This window comes from Salvelinus alpinus, chromosome 3, assembly GCF_045679555.1.
Source record: "Salvelinus alpinus chromosome 3, SLU_Salpinus.1, whole genome shotgun sequence".
NCBI classification, from domain to species: Eukaryota; Metazoa; Chordata; class Actinopteri; order Salmoniformes; family Salmonidae; genus Salvelinus; species Salvelinus alpinus.
Genome location: NC_092088.1, coordinates 49254827 through 49270757, shown reverse-complemented (window position 1 = coordinate 49270757; position 15931 = coordinate 49254827). Strand labels below are relative to the sequence as shown.

General features: G+C 44.2%; 1 protein-coding gene and 1 long non-coding RNA gene across 2 annotated transcripts in view; one reads left to right on the top strand and one right to left on the bottom strand.

Moving 5' to 3' along the window:
• The window catches only part of LOC139570873 (uncharacterized), a 43238-nt gene extending 41889 nt beyond the window's left edge, over positions 1-1349 (top strand). Inside the window, exon 8 of the long non-coding RNA XR_011674183.1 lies at positions 1230-1349. This is a non-coding gene — a long non-coding RNA (uncharacterized lncRNA). The remainder of the gene's footprint in view (positions 1-1229) is intronic.
• A 1299-nt stretch (positions 1350-2648) lies between these two features.
• LOC139570870 (galactosylgalactosylxylosylprotein 3-beta-glucuronosyltransferase 2-like) overlaps positions 2649-15931 on the bottom strand; it is a 37468-nt gene continuing 24185 nt past the window's right edge. The window contains exons 3-4 of the mRNA XM_071393167.1: positions 5488-5636; positions 2649-3617 (exon numbers count right to left, since the gene is read on the bottom strand). Coding sequence (XP_071249268.1) covers positions 3531-3617; positions 5488-5636 — 236 coding nt within the window. The 3' untranslated portion in view covers positions 2649-3530. The remainder of the gene's footprint in view (positions 3618-5487; positions 5637-15931) is intronic.

Below are 15931 nucleotides of genomic sequence, written 5' to 3'. Positions count from 1 at the left end.
TCATCAAGGCAAAGGGTGGCTACCTTGAAAAATCTCAAATATATTTTGATTTGTTTAACACTTTCTTGGTTTCTACATGATTACACTTTTGTTCATTCATAGTTTTGATGTCTTCATTATTATTCTACAATGTAGAAAATAGTAAAAATAAACAAAAACCCATGAAAGACTTTTGACTGGTACTGTAAATATCTGTAAGAAATGTAGATTTAATAGGCTACTTTGAAGCAAGGTAAGATATGACTCCTAATATCTATTAAAACGTTCCAGTTTCAAACAATTAGTAAGTATATGTTTAAAAAAAAAAAGGCATACTGCCTCCAGCACATTGCAAAGGGGTGTGTGATGCGCTGATGATGCCTGCCTTCTGTTCGCGTTTGATGCCACGTTCAAAACAACTGGGAATTGGGAGAGAGAAAAAAATCTCAGACAGGGAAAAATCACTTTGAACAGTCATCCAACTCGGAATTCCAATTCTTTCTAGAGCTCCGACTTTCTGAGCTGAAGATCACTGACGTCATGACTTTAACTCGTATTTTTCCATTTCCAGTTGTCTTGAAAGCACCACAAGATGCTGCAGCAGCAGCTTTTACGTTTGTCTGACAGATGTTCCACTCCAATGTTCTGTATCTGTATGCTGTGTGCATGTGATAAATAAGATACACAACAAATATACTGTACATACGCGCCAATGTAATTCCACCAAATGATGCTAATTAACATATAGACCGATAAGCATGACCAGTCAAATGTATTTCCATCGACTGGTATTTCCATCAATGAATAGGCTAGAAAGCATTATTTCGCAATGGGATTTTTATATATTAATTTTTTTATATTTTTATATCGGCTTTTCCCACCAAAAGAAAATGCGAACAAAAGCGGCTAATGGAAACCCCTGGCATGAAGGTGCATTTATAATGGTTTGGAAGTGGACAGGAGGCAAGAGAGGAGAGGGGGGAGGAGAGCAGAGGAGAGATAGGGAAGGGAGAATGGATGGGAGTGAAATAAAGGAAATGGACTGAGAAGGAGAAAAGAGAGAAGGAGGGTCTACTCTCTGGTCCTTATATATGCAGTAAAGGAATAATGTCTGCTGTGTTAAGCAGGTTGTTGCGGTCCTTCTAGAGTGCTTTAACTGGGTTTGTACAACCCTCTAACCTTTCTGTTTTCTCTGCCCTGCCCCCTCTCTCTCTCACTCACACACACACCTCCTTCCATCTCTCTCTCAGATGACACAGCAGATGTCGGGCATCGCCATGAGTGGTAGTGTGTCAGCGCCACCCAGCTTTGTCCAACCAGGTGCTCCTGTAGGGGGGTGGACCCCCCTCGGGCCAGACCCTCAGCACCCAGCTGTGGAAGTGAGGGAGGGGACAGGGGTAAAATGTGAACGGGAGGCAGAGCCCCCATGTCCCCCCCAAATCCCCTCCTTTACCCTTCCACCAACCCTAAAACAGAAAACAACACACAGATGGTAATCTATGGACTGCTCCACTGTCCTCCCTCCTTCCCTTTGATCATTCCTTTAGAGACCCCCCCCCCCCCCCCACCTCTCTCTACCTCTCTCTGTGTGTTGAGGAGAGTCAAAGGGAAAGGGGGTGGAGTCTCCAGTGAAAACAGACTAGCAGCTGCTAGTCTATCTCTACATGTGACTTTTAATTTCATCTTCTTTTTACCTTTTTTTCATTTGGTAAAAAAACTAAAACATATTGGCGAAAGAGAATCAAGCGTCTAACAATAATAAGGTATCATTACCAAAACCGATAGAGAGTAAATAGATGTTGAAATGGAAGATATGGCTATCATGTTGGCGACCCAATCAATCTCATCTGTGTATATTGTACTGTACCCTCCCCCTTCCTCCCCTCTGGGCAATCAGAGCCCCTGTAGCAAAACATTGTATGGTCCAGTACTGTATTACTGTATGTGTGTCTGAGATAGAGGCCTCCCACCTATCCCTCCCCGTCATGTTGTGTTCTACTGTCCCCTATCTTACTGTGGTGTTTGGTTGTGTGCAGTACGAGAAGACGCACAGTTATGTATGATTCACACTATAGAGCCAAGCCTGGTTACGTGTTCACATTAGTTGCTAGAACCGTGCTGGACATGACTTATGTGAAAAGACAATATCTGAGCCAGCGCAGTATGGTTCGGCTCGGCCATATAGTGTGAATCAGACATTAGATTGAGGCAAACAAACATGGAAGACAGTCAGTGGGGCAAGGAGCTAAGAAGGGATGGGTGGGGGAGACCAGAATGGTATGAAGAAAGATATGATAACAGTGACGACATAAAGCTCTAGATGATTCGGGAAGTGTGTTGACATTGGTAGCCTAATGGAGCTGTCAGGGATTGGAACAGTCGTCTCAACATCATGTGTACTTCCCGGTCTCTATTATGTCATAATCTCTGTCTAATCCTGCTTTATGTCATTCAATAGTGGGGAAATAGGAAATTCAAGTGGAGAAATACTATAGGACATGGGGGAATATGGGACAAACATACAACAGAACAAACACACCCAATCACAGACATACACACAGAGATATTGTGTAGTGTAGTTCTAAGGTGGAGATTCTATCCCTCTGCCAAGCAATAACGAGAGAACACACAAACACACATATATACACTCATGAGAACACACACATACACACAGCGCGTACTCCAGGTTTATTTCTAATGGTGTTTACATTTTCTGGTGCCTAGTACAGAGAAAATAAGTTTCCGTGCATTAAACAGTGAATAGCCATGAACTGTGTGACCATTTTTGTCCAATGACTCTTTTATTGTAAAGTTGTAGTTTATCTTTTGGTTCTTTTCTTTTCTTTTTTTCCTTCTTTTACAAGAGGGTTCATTTGGAATAAAAGTTGTACTCCTGGAGTTTGTTCTTTGTGGTCCAGTGTGTCAGACCCACAGACACTTGAGGCCAAGAAGACCAACATTCATCTCGGCAGGACACAACTGGTGGCTGTCCTGTCACCTGTCACCACATAAAACATCAGATTGCATTTTCTGGTCTGGTCATTTCCCAATTATTCAACATGTTGAACGTCCACCGTTCATCGGCACCCAGCAAGTGATCTACTTCGCACTTTCTTTTACAGATTAACACACATACTCAACACAAATCTTGTTCCGTTTCATACAAACTGAACTTACATACTCAATGATCAAGGCACAGACAGACAGACACACACACACAGACAGACAGGTTTAGCCCACATACTTCAGAGGAAGTCCCCTCATAAGGGACTGGTCCACATATTGCAGTACAAGAGCAGAGTTCACTGGGAACGCACAGGTCACCCCAGTGCATTTTGGTCCACTTTGAGTTACAAATGAATCGGGGACCTCATTGAGCCAATCACAACATTCAGGCAGCAGTTCCCATCCATGCAATTGGTCTAAAGTGTCCATCGTAGTGTAGTCAAGGTTATGGTCAAGCAAGGTGCTATCGGTAGTGTAGTTCCATAAATTACTGGCAGTCTGTCCGACCAATGGGCTTGTTTATTCCTCTCTGGTTATCCCGCCCCTTAGACCTCGATGACCATACTGTCCTGTCGATGTTTGGGCTCGTTGCCCAGATTCACCTTCTCTGTACGAGTGTGCCACACCAACACCTGAGACAGAGGGGGAGAGAGGGTTAGAGTGCACACCAGTGAACTGATATAATTAGGTATGCAAAAGCAAGGGTTCCACTATAGCAGAGCCAGCCCTGTGAAAAGGAGTGGTGCCTGTTCAAATATTCAAGAAAAGGCTCTGTGACAGAAAAAGTGAGGGAGTGTTTCAGACTGAACAGACTGATAGTTCTACCTTGTACTGTAGTACATGTGAAAGTGTCTCACTTCTATTTCCAACCCAGTCGATGGTGATCATTTGTGTGTTCACACACACATGCAGTGATTGACTGTTTGGTGTGTGGTGCTATCCGTTCCCGTCTCCACATGTCATTTCCTGCACGCGGCTGCTAATTGTCCCGCTTTGCATATCTAACGAGACCAATGCTGCAGCCAACGAAGCGGTGCAGAGGGTGGGGAGCAGCATGTGTGTGTCAAAATTTCTACACAGTTTGTGTGCATTCCATTGTTCTCCCGAACCCCAGCCAATATTCTAGTCCTGTCTGTAGGGAAGATCAGAATGTAGTTAGAACCCTTGTGTAATAAGATGTTCTGGGAGAGGTTGGGGAGAATTGGGAGGGTTGGGATGCCTGCGTGCAGTCCAGTCTGTTCACACCCAAAGAGTGGACAGAGTGCCCTGTGCCACTCCTCATTCACGCTGTCTGCCACCTGCCCGGTACAGTTGAAACCGGGATTTAGCCGTGAAGAGCACCCTTCTCCAGCATTCCTATGGCCATCGAAGGTGAGCATTTGGCCACTGAAGTCTGTTCCAACGCCAAACTGCAGTCAGGTCAAGACCCTGGTGAGGACGACGAGCACACAGATGAGCTTCCATGACAGTTTGTGAAGAAATTCTTCAGTTGTGCAAACCCACAGTTTCATCAGCTGTCGGGGTGGCTGGGCTCAGACGATCCCGCATGTGAAGAAGCCGGATGTGGAGGTCCTATGCTGGAGTGGTTACATCTGGTTTGCGCTTGTGAGGCCGGTTGGACGTACTGCCAAATTCTCTAAAACGACGTTGGAGAGGCGGCTTATGGTAGAGAAATGAACATACAATTATCTGGTAACAGCTCTGGTAGACATTCCTGTAGTCAGCATGCCAATTGCACGCTCCCTCAAAACTTTAGGCATTGTGATGGCATTGTGTTGTGTGAAAAAACTGCACATTTGAAAGTGGCCTATAATTTCCCCCAGCACAAGGTGCACCAGTGTAATGATCATGCTGTTTAATCAGCTTCTTGATATGCCACACCTGTCAGGTGGATGGATTATCTTGACAAAGTACAAATGCTCAATAACAGGGATGTAAACAAATTTGTGCCCAAAATTTGAAAGAAATAAGCTTTTTTGTGTGTATGGAACACTTCTGGGATCTTTTATTTCAGCTCGTGAAACCAACACTTTGTATGTTGTTTATATTTTTGTTCAGTATATTTCCTCTCTGATGCTTAAGGTTAGCATGTGAAGAATGTAAGCTTATCCCAGATCTGTAACTAAGGGCAACCTACTGTACATGGAGCCTAGCTGGGTTGTTATTGGGGATGATGTCACGTCCTGCTGCTAATGTAGCAATGGGTGATAAGTGATGATGTCATATCCTGCTAATGGTGTATATTAATATCAGCCTACAGCGGCCCCATTAACTTAATGGGCTGATAATGATGATGACTACTAGTGTCATGAGCTGCACAGGAGAGGAGGGAGAGGGTTAGCCTAACTGATGAGATGACACAGTCAGACAAGAGGCTATATTAGGAGATAGCGTTTCATCCCAGAAAGTTGAACCAATGGAAACAGTGTTACTGTCAGGACAACTTTTTAAAAACCTAATAACACTGTTGCCACGGTAACAGTGATAGGCTAGACTACTCACCCTTGTGCAGTTGTTGGCTTTCGGCTCCAGGTCTCCCACCTTTGTGATCTGCTTCAGGAAGTCAGACTCCTGCATGCCGGGCTGGGAACCCCTGCGCTTAAACAGCGCCCGCGGGCTCCCCAGAACCACCTGGAGGTTTACTGCAAAACCTGGAGAAGAGGAAGAGGAGGGTTTAAGGCCTTCTATGATCATGGTCAGAGGATTATACAAAAATTCAGTCTCAACCATTACATGTCATTCTCACATTGGATGTGCTATACTGTTAGGAGAGAGCAATTGAGAGGGGCAACGGGATCAATTCATTTCCTGCATCACTCCTTGATGTAATTATATACAGATCATTGATAACCTTAAACTATTGGAACTGGGTCCCTATCCCACTATGGTGAACTGCATACTAGAGATCAGGCAAGACTGAGATCACATCACATTTGAGTGTGCGTGCGCGTATGTTTGTTGTTCATGACTATGCACCGTGAATGCCAAGCTTTGACACAGGAAGAGCCCGCTACAGAATCTCATATTACCCTCCTTATCTCAGTGACAGTCTACACTGAGTGTGTAAACCATTACGAACACCTTCCTAATATTGAGTTGCACTGCCTTTGTCCCTGAAAACAGCCTCAATTCGTCATAGCATGGACTACAAGGTGTCAAAAGCGTTCCACAGTGATGCTTCCCACAGTTGTGTCAAGTTGGCTGGATGTCCTTCGGGTGGTGGAGCCTTCTTGATACACACAAGAAACTGAAAAGTCCAGTAGCGTTGCAGTTCTTGACACACTCAAGCCGGTGCACCTGGCACCTACTACCATACCCAATTCAAAGGCAGTTAAATATTTTGTCATGCCCTTCACCCTCTGAATGGCACACATACACAATCCATGTCTCAATTGTCTCAAGACTTTAACATCCTTCTTTAACCTGTCTCCTCCCCTTCATCTATACAGATCGAAGTGGATTTAATAAGTCACATCAATAAGAGATCATAGCTTTGACCTGGATTCACCTGGCCAGTCTGTCATGGGGTTCCAGCAGGTGTTCCTAATGATTTGTACACTCAGTGAATATGCCTTCCTACTGGGAATGGGGTGTGCTAATGGCTGCATGGAATAGCGTATTATGTGTCCTTGCCTCCTCGTTTCCAGTAGGCACACTGTTTTCTAGGCCAAAACACTACTCACATGGGTATGCTACTTCTCCACTGAGACATTGTGAGATTGTGCATGCATGTTTATGTGCATGTGCGAGAGTGTGTTGTGTATTTCCTGTATTTTGAAGTCACCAGTTTAACACACAGATCCGCAGTGTCTGAGTTAGTCCAGTGAGATCTACCTATTGGGTCAGTTCTAAATCAAATCAAATCGAATTTTATTTGTCACATACACATGGTTAGCAGATGTTTATGCGAGTGTAGCGAAATGCTTGTGCTTCTAGTTCCGACCATGCAGTAATATCTAACAAGTAATCTAACAATTTCACAACAACTACCTTATACACATATACAAGTGTAAAGAAATGAATAAGAATATGTACATTTAAATATATGGATGAGCGATGGCCGAACGGAATAGGCAAGATGCAGTAGATGGTATAGAGTACAGTATATACATATGAGATGACTAATGTAGGGTATGTAAACATTATATAAAGTGGCATTGTTTAAAGTGACTAGTGATACATTTATTACATCCAATTTTTAATTATTAAAGTGGCTAGAGATTTGAGTCAGTATGTTGGCAGCAGCCACTCAATGTTAGTGATGGCTGTTTAACAGTCTGATGGCCTTGAGATAGAAGCTGTTTTTCAGTCTCTCGGTCCCAGCTTTGATGCACCTGTACTGACCTCGCCTTCTGGATGATAGCGGGGTGAACAGACAGTGGCTCGGGTGGTTGTTGTCCTTGATGATCTTTTTGCCCTTCCTGTGACATCGGGTGGTGTAGGTGTCCTGGAGGGCAGGTAGTTTGCCCCCGGTGATGCGTTGTGCAGACCTCACTACCCACTGGAGAGACTTGGGTTGTGGGCGGAGCAGTTGCCGTACCAGGCGGTGAAACAGCCCGACAGGATGCTCTCGATGGTGCATCTGTAGAAGCTTGTGAGTGTTTTTGGTGACAAGCCAAATTTCTTCAGTCTCCTGAGGTTGAAGAGACGCTGTTGCGCCTTCTTCACTACGCTGTCTGTGTGGGTGGACCATTTAAGTTTGTCCGTGATGTGTACGCCGAGGAACTTAAAACTTTCCACCTTCTCCACTACGGTCCCGTCGATGTGGATAGGGGGGTGCTCCCTCTGCTGTTTCCTGAAGTTCACGATCATCTCCTTTGTTTTGTTGACGTTGAGTGTGAGGTTATTTTCCTGACACTACACTCCGAGGGCCCTCACTTCCTCCCTGTAGGCCGTCTCGTCGTTGTTGGTAATCAAGCCTACCTTTGTAGTGTCGTCTGCAAACTTGATGATTGAGTTGGAGGCGTGCATGGCCACGCAGTCATGGGTGAACAGGGAGTACAGGAGAGGGCTGAGAACGCAACCTTGTGGGGCCCCAGTGTTGAGTATCAGCGTGGTGGAGATGTTGTTTCCTACCCTCACCAATAGGGGGCGGCCCGTCAGAAAGTCCAGGACCCAGTTGCACAGGGCGGGGTCGAGACCCAGGGTCTTGAGCTTAATGACGAGTTTGGAGGGTACTATGGTGTTAAATGCTGAGCTGTAGTCGATGAACAGCATTCTTACATAGTTATTCCTCCTGTCCAGATGGGTTAGGGCAGTGTGCAGTGTGATTGCGATTGCGTCGTCTATGGACCTATTGGGGCGGTAAGAAAATTGGAGTGGGTCTAGGGTATCAGTTAGGGTGGAGGTGATATGGTCCTTGACTAGTCTCTCAAAGCACTTCATGATGACGGAGGTGAGTGCTACGGGGCGATAGTCGTTTAGCTCAGTTACCTTAGCTTTCTTGGGAACAGGAACAATGCTGGCCCTCTTGAAGCATGTGGGAACAGCAGACTGGGATAGGGATTGATTGAATATGTCCGTAAACACACCAGCCAGCTGGTCTGCGCAAGCTCTGATGATGCGGCTAGGGATGCCGTCTGGGCCGGCAGCCTTGCGAGGGTTAACACATTTAAATGTTTTACTCACCTTGGGAATGGGGTGTGCTAATGGCTGCATGGAATAGCGTATTATGTGTCCTTGCCTCGTTGTTCTATCAGGCATATTACTGAGCAATAAGTGATACCACAGTGAAAGCCCAGAAGCTGTAACAGGTATGATAGATGAGTATGAAAGCCATTATAAGATAGACTCTTAATCTCTTAACCTGCAGCTAAAATGGTATGAAGATTAGTGCATCTGTTAGCAATGCCTGCCTGTTATCAATGCAGTTTCTGTCTCAATAGTTTCATCCAGCTTCCTTTCCTGGCTTCATTTCCTTGTGTCCTTTTCTCTATGGTTCTGCTTCTGTGCATCATATGTAAAGTAGTGAAAGTCTACACACCCTTTGCACATAACATGATGCTGCCACCACTATACTTGAAAATACACAGGGTTTCACTCTGATTTATGTTGTATTGGATTTGACCTGATCCTGTAGATTACAATTTTTGCTGTTTTGTCTTGCAGTAGTACTTAACGTCCTTGTTACCAACAGAATGGATGAGCTTGAGTGATTTCTACAAAAACAATGGATATAGAGTGTTACCCTAAGAGTTGTGCTATGTGGTAGAATCTTATTCAAAATGATTCACAGCTCTAATGGCTGCCAAATGTGCTTCCACCAAGTATTAACTCTGGGGTGTGAAGACATACTATTGGAAAATGTCACCGGAGAGGATGGCTGCCGTTTTTCAGGCTCCTAACCAATTGTGCTATTTTGTGTGTTTTTTACGCATTGTTTGTAACTTATTTTGTACATAATGTTCATGCTACCGTCTCTTATGACCGAAAAGAGCTTCTGGACATTAGAACAGCGACTACTCACCTCGAACTGGACAAAGATTTTTTCTTTTCTTTAACTTCTTATGGCTGCAGGGGCAGTATTGAGTAGCTTGGATGAAAGGTGCACAGAGGTGCCCATAGTAAACTGCCTGCTCCTCAGTCCCAGTTGCTAATATATGCATATTATTATTGGTATTGGATAGAAAACACTCTGAAGTTTCTAAAACTGTTTGAATTATGTCTGTGAGTATAACAGAACTCATATGGCAGGCAAAAACCTGAGAAGTTCTACTTCCTGTTTGAATTTTTTCTGAGGTGGCAGATTTTCAACCAAGCTCTCATTGAAATTACAGCGAGATATTGATGAGTTTTCAATTCCTACGGCTTCCACTAGATGTCAACAGTCAATAGAACTTTGTCTGATGACTCTGATGTGAAGGGGGGCCGAAGGAGACAGGAATTAGTCAGGTCTGCCACGAGCTGACCATGCTTTCACATGCGTTTACACATGTGCGTTCACATGAGGAGGACCTCCGTTCCACCGCTCTTCTGAAGTCAATCTAATTCTCCGGTTGGAACGTTATTTAAGATGTATGTTAACAACATTCTAAAGATTGATTCAGTAGATCGGTTGACATGTTTCTACTGACTGTTACGGAACTTTTGGACATTTCGTCACGTTATAGTGGACGCGCTTTGTGACTTTGGAATTGTTTACCGCTAACGCGCTAACCAAAGTAGCTAATTGGACATAAATAACGGACATTATCGAACAAATCAAGCATTTATTGTGGACCTGGGATTCCTAGGACTGCATTCTGATGAAGTTCATCAAAGGTAAGGAAACATTTATCATGTATTTTCTGGTTTCGGTTGGCCCTAAACATGGCGGTTAATTTGGCTATTGTTCTGAGCTCCGTCTCAGATTATTGCATGATTTGCTTTTTCCGTAAAGTTTTTTTGAAATCTGACACAGCGGTTGCATTAACTTCTTATGGCTGAAGGGGCAGTATTGAGTAGCTTGGATGAAAGGTGCCCATTGTAAACGGCCAGCTCCTCAGTCTCAGTTGCTAATATATGCATATTATTATTAGTATTGGATAGAAAACACTCTAAAGTTTCTAAAACTGTTTGAATTATGTCTGTGAGATTAACAGAACTCATATGGCAGGCAAAAACCTGAGACGTTCCACTTCCTGTTTGTATTTTTTCTGGGGGTGCCATATTTTCAACCAAGCTCTTATTCAAATACAGAGACATATGGATGAGTTTTCACTTCCTACGGCTTCCACTAGATGTCAGCAGTCAACAGAACTAAGTCTGATGACTCTAATGTGAAGGGGGGTCGAAGGAGACAGAATTTAGTATGAGGTCCCATGAAGTGACCATGCATTCAACACGCGCGTTCACGTGAGAGGCAGCTCCGTTCCATCTCTCAATTGAAGTCGATTTAATTCTCCGGTTGGAACGTTATTCAAGATGTATGTTAACTACATTCTAAAGATTGATTCAGTACATCGTTTGCCATGTTTCTACTGACTGTAACGGAACGTTTGGACATTTCGTCACGTTATAGTGGTCGCGCTTTGAGACTTTGGTTAGGGTTTTGGTAAACAATTCGAAAGTAGCTAATTTGACATAAATAACGGACATGAACGAACAAATCAAGCATTTATTGTGGACCTGGGATTCCTAGGACTGCATTCTGATGAATTCCTCAAAGGTAAGGAAACATTTATCATGTATTTTCTGGTTTCTGTTGAGTCCAACATGGTGGCTAATTTGGCTAATCACTTGAGCTCCGTCTCAGATTATTGCATGGTTTATATTTCCGTAAAGTTTTTTTGAAATCTGACACAGCGGTTGCATTAAGGAGAGGTATATCTATAATTCCATGTGTATATATGTATCATCTATATTTATGATGAATATTTCTGTTGAAACGATGTGGCTATGCAAAGTCACTTGATGTTTTTGCAACTAGTGAATCTAGTCGCCTCAATGTAAACTCAGATTTTTTTTATATAAATATGAATTTAATCAAACAAAACATGCATGTATTGTGTAACATGAAGTCCTATAAATGTCATCTGATGAAAATAATCGAAGGTTAGTGATTCATTTTATCTCTATTCTGGTTTTTGTGAAGCTTTCTTTAGCTGGAAAAAATGGCTGTGATTATTGTGGTTTTGTGGTGACCTAACATAATCGTTTGTAGTGCTTTCGCTGAAAAGCCTATTTGAAATCGGACACTTTGGTGGGATTAACAACAAGATTACCTTTAAAATGATATAAGACACATGTATGTCTGAGGAATTTTAATTATGAGATTTCTGTTTTTTTAATTTGGCGCCCTGCACTTCGACTGGCTGTTGTCATATCGATCCCGGTAGCGGGATGCAGCCATAAGTGTCTGACGCAAAGGATACAATGTTGCTCCCGGAAAAGGCACAAATCCCCGTCATTCACGGGGGTGCAGATCAGGGTGCCTTAGTCGGCAAGTGGGTAACCTGCCTCTACCATCTGTTCTATTGGCCAACGTGCAATAACTGGAGAATAAACTGGATGAGCTCTGTTTGATACTATCCTACTAACGGACATAAAAATCTGCAATATCTTATGTTTTACCAAGTCGTGGCTGAACGACGACGCGGATAATATACAACTTTCCGGTTTTCGGAAATAATATTAAGGTTGTCTTGAGGTGTTGCTCGTCTTGAGGTATTGCTCACACACAGAGATGCGTACAATGCTCTCCCTCGCCCTCCATTTGGCAAAATTTGTGACACGTTCAATATGGAAGTGGTCAGATGACGCGGATGCTTATTTTGCTAGCACAAACAGGAATATGTTCTGGGATTCATCCAATGGCATTGAGGAGTATATCACCTCAGTCCCCGGCTTCATCAATAAGTGCATCGACAACGTCATCCCCACGGTGACCGTACGTACATATCCCAACCAGAAGCCATGGATCACAAGCAACATCTGCACCGAGCTAAAGGCTGGAGCTGCCGCTTTCAAGGAGCGGGATACTAATCTGGATGCTAATAATAAATCCCGCTATGCCCTGAGACGAACCATCAAACAGGCAAAGCATCAATACAGGACTAAGATTGTATCCTACTACGGCAGCTCTGTTCCTGACGACGTTGTGTTCACACTCTCCGTAGCTGATGTGAGCAAGACCTTTAAACAGGTCAAAATTCACAATGCCGTGGGGCCAGACGGATTACAAGGACGTCTACTCAGAACATGCGTTGACCAACTGGCAAGTGTCTTCACTGACAATTTCAACCTCTCCCTGGCCGAGTCTGTAATACCTACATATTTCAAGCAGACCACCATAGTCCCTGTGCTCAAGAAAGACTTGGAAAAGCATTCCTCATGTAGCTGGTTGAGAGAATGCCAAGAGGTTGTGCAAAGCTGTCATCAAGGCAAAAAGCGGCTACTTTGAAGAATCTCAAATAGAAAATATATTTTGATTTGTTTAACACTTTTTTGGTTACTACATGATTCCATATGTGTTATTTCATAGTTTTGATCTCTTCAATATTAGTTTTCAATGTTGAAAATAATAAAAATAAAGAAAAACCCTGGAAAAACCCTGGAATGAGTAGGTGTGTCCAAACTTTTGACTGGTATGTGAGAATGCTGTTCATTGACTACAGCTCAGCATTCAACACCATAGTGCCCATAAAGCTCATTAGTAAGATAAGGACCCTGGGACTAAACACCTCCCTCTGCAACTGGATCCTGGACTTCCTAACGGGCCACCCCCAGGTGGTAAGGGTAGGCAACAACACATCTGCCACGCTGATCCTCAACATGGGGGCCTCTCAGGGTTTCATTCTTAGTCCCCTCCTGTACTCCCTGTTCACCCACGACTGCGTGGCCAAGCACAACTCCAACACCATCATTAAGTTTTCTGATGACACAACAGTGGTAGGCCTGATCACCGACAACAATCAGATAGCCTATAGGGAGGAGGTCAGAGACCTGGCAGTGTGGTGCCAGGACAACAACCTCTCCCTCAACGTGAGCAAAACAAAGGAGATTGTGGAATACAGGAAAAGGAGGGCCGAACACGCCCCCTTTCACATGGGAGCGGGTCGAGAGTTTCAAGTTCCTTGGGTTCCACATCACCAACAAACTATCATGGTCCAAACACTCCAAGAAAGTTTTAAAGAGGGCACGACAACGACTTTTCCTCTTCAGGAAACTGAAAAGATTTGGCATGGGTCCCCAGATTCTCAAAAAGTTCTACAGCTGAAACATTGAGAGCATCCTGACTGGTTGCATCACTGCCTGGTATGGCAACTGCTCCGCATCCGACTGGAAGGCGCTACAGAGGGTACTGCGTATGGCCCAGTACGTCACTGGGGCAAAGCTTCCTGACATCCAGGATTTATATACTAGGCGGTGTCAGAGGAAGGTCCCAAAAATTGTCAAAGACTCCAGTCACCCAAGTCATAGACTGTTCTCTCTGCTACTGCATGGCAAGCAGTACTGGAGCACCAAGTCTAGGTCCAAAAGGATCCTTTACAGCTTCTACCCCCAAGCCATAAGATTGCTGAACAATTAATCAAATGGCCACCCGGACTATTTGCATAGCCTCATTATTGTTTTTTTATTGTGTTACTTCTTTTATTTTTTACTTTACTTTACTTTACTTTACTTAACCAACAACTGCATTGTTGGTTAAGGGCTTGTCAGTAAGCATTTCACGGTATTCGGTGTATGTGACAATTCAAATTTGATTTGATTTGATACGCAATCAAGACATCTTCGTTTTGAAATGTTTTATTACTTACCAGGTAAAATAAGGGTAGAGGTGTACAGAATTGTGTGTGTGTGCCTGCACCAGAAGAATACTAAACCATCTCCTCATTCTCTGGTCCAATTGTGGCCTATTAAATGGGATGGAGTAGAGATGGGACAGCTTAGTTGGCTCACTTGGCTGCTAACAATAGCCCACAATACCACCATAAAAGTTATTAAGGCAAAAGCTGAAATTTATTCACTGCTCAACACTGCCCATTCTACATTGGATGTATAGTGATTAAAGGGTGTTATTGTGCATGCGTATGCAAGTGTGAGCACACGTGGGTGTACACGTGTATCTGTGTCTTTGTGTGTATCCCTTGTGTGGCCGTGTCCATTTATGTGCACGCTTGAATGTTAGTGTGTGGTTAGTGGGACCATTCATGCCGGAGGGACCACTATATGGGTTTGTTTTGTGCAGAGAGCAAGAGAGAGACAGGAGAAAGAGAGAGAGGGGGCTGGAGTGGTGAGCAGCATCACGGCGTCCCACTTTACTTTTAAATGTGCTTACAGAAGCTTGTCCCCGACTGACCCTTTCAGAGAGGGAACGAAAACAGTCTCCCACTCCTCACCCCAAACACAAAAGGCCATTAATAGTGTGGAGCAGATTACACCACCAAGTTGGGATGCATTCCAAACTGAAAACGTACAGTTATGACTAACTATTGTTTCCTAAAAGAGGGAGTGGGGTACAACACAGCTATCGTGAGTTTGTGCACTACGGCCATCTACTGAAGAACATTCTAATCATGCCTGACAAGGCCAATGAACACAGGGTCTCACCGGAAGCCCCGCCTTCCACAGGTGATAAACACCAGGCACAAATTCATTCTTTCAATTCAGTACCGCTCTTCACCAAGCCCAGAACTGGGCGGAACGGGTCCGAACAGCTGTTGTACCTCGTTTCCCTCCTTCAGAGAACAGTAGTTCATAACTGTACATTCCCTTTCAGTCTGACAACTGGTACAGCACAGCTATGGGGACATGAAATCACATCCTGGCCCGGCTTTTGCTGACACAATATGACATGGCCTACCGGCAAACCATTCAGAGTTCCAACCCAATAGGAAATCCTGCTGTACCTGCGTATTTCACCATCTGCACGCTGCCTAATGACCATCTCCTGCCCCAGCCATAAGGGCAGATTGACAGATTTTTCACCTTGTCTGCTATTGGTACCAGCGACCTTTCGATTATTGGCCCAATGCTTTAACCCCTAGGTTGCCTGCGGTCCTAGGCTACCTGCACCCAAATCCCGAGTGGGCGCAATTGGTTTAGGAAACGGCCTAAGACTGCACTGCCAGGGGATGAGCCCCTGAAATAACCCCTGTATGCATGTCATAGGTACCGGTGACACTGCACCTTGTAACCCAGCTGGAAAAAGGGACAGACAGCTCTGAAAAAATGTACCCCATCTGTGATAACAGACAGGGCGATACATAAATTGAATCCAATTCCCAGGAATGAAACGCATTGACCAGGAGACAGACAGCTCATTTTGGAGTTCATAAGACCCAGGCGACTGTGTGTGGGATAAAAGCATGATTTCCAACCACCTACCGAGTCCATAATCTGTATCAATCAGCAATGAATCCAGTAATATGCCACCTATGGGGAGTGGTGCGCTCTTTTGGACAAAGAGCGCCTGGTACTGCCCACCTGAAACCTGGCCCTTTTATGGGTACAGGAACTCCAGCAA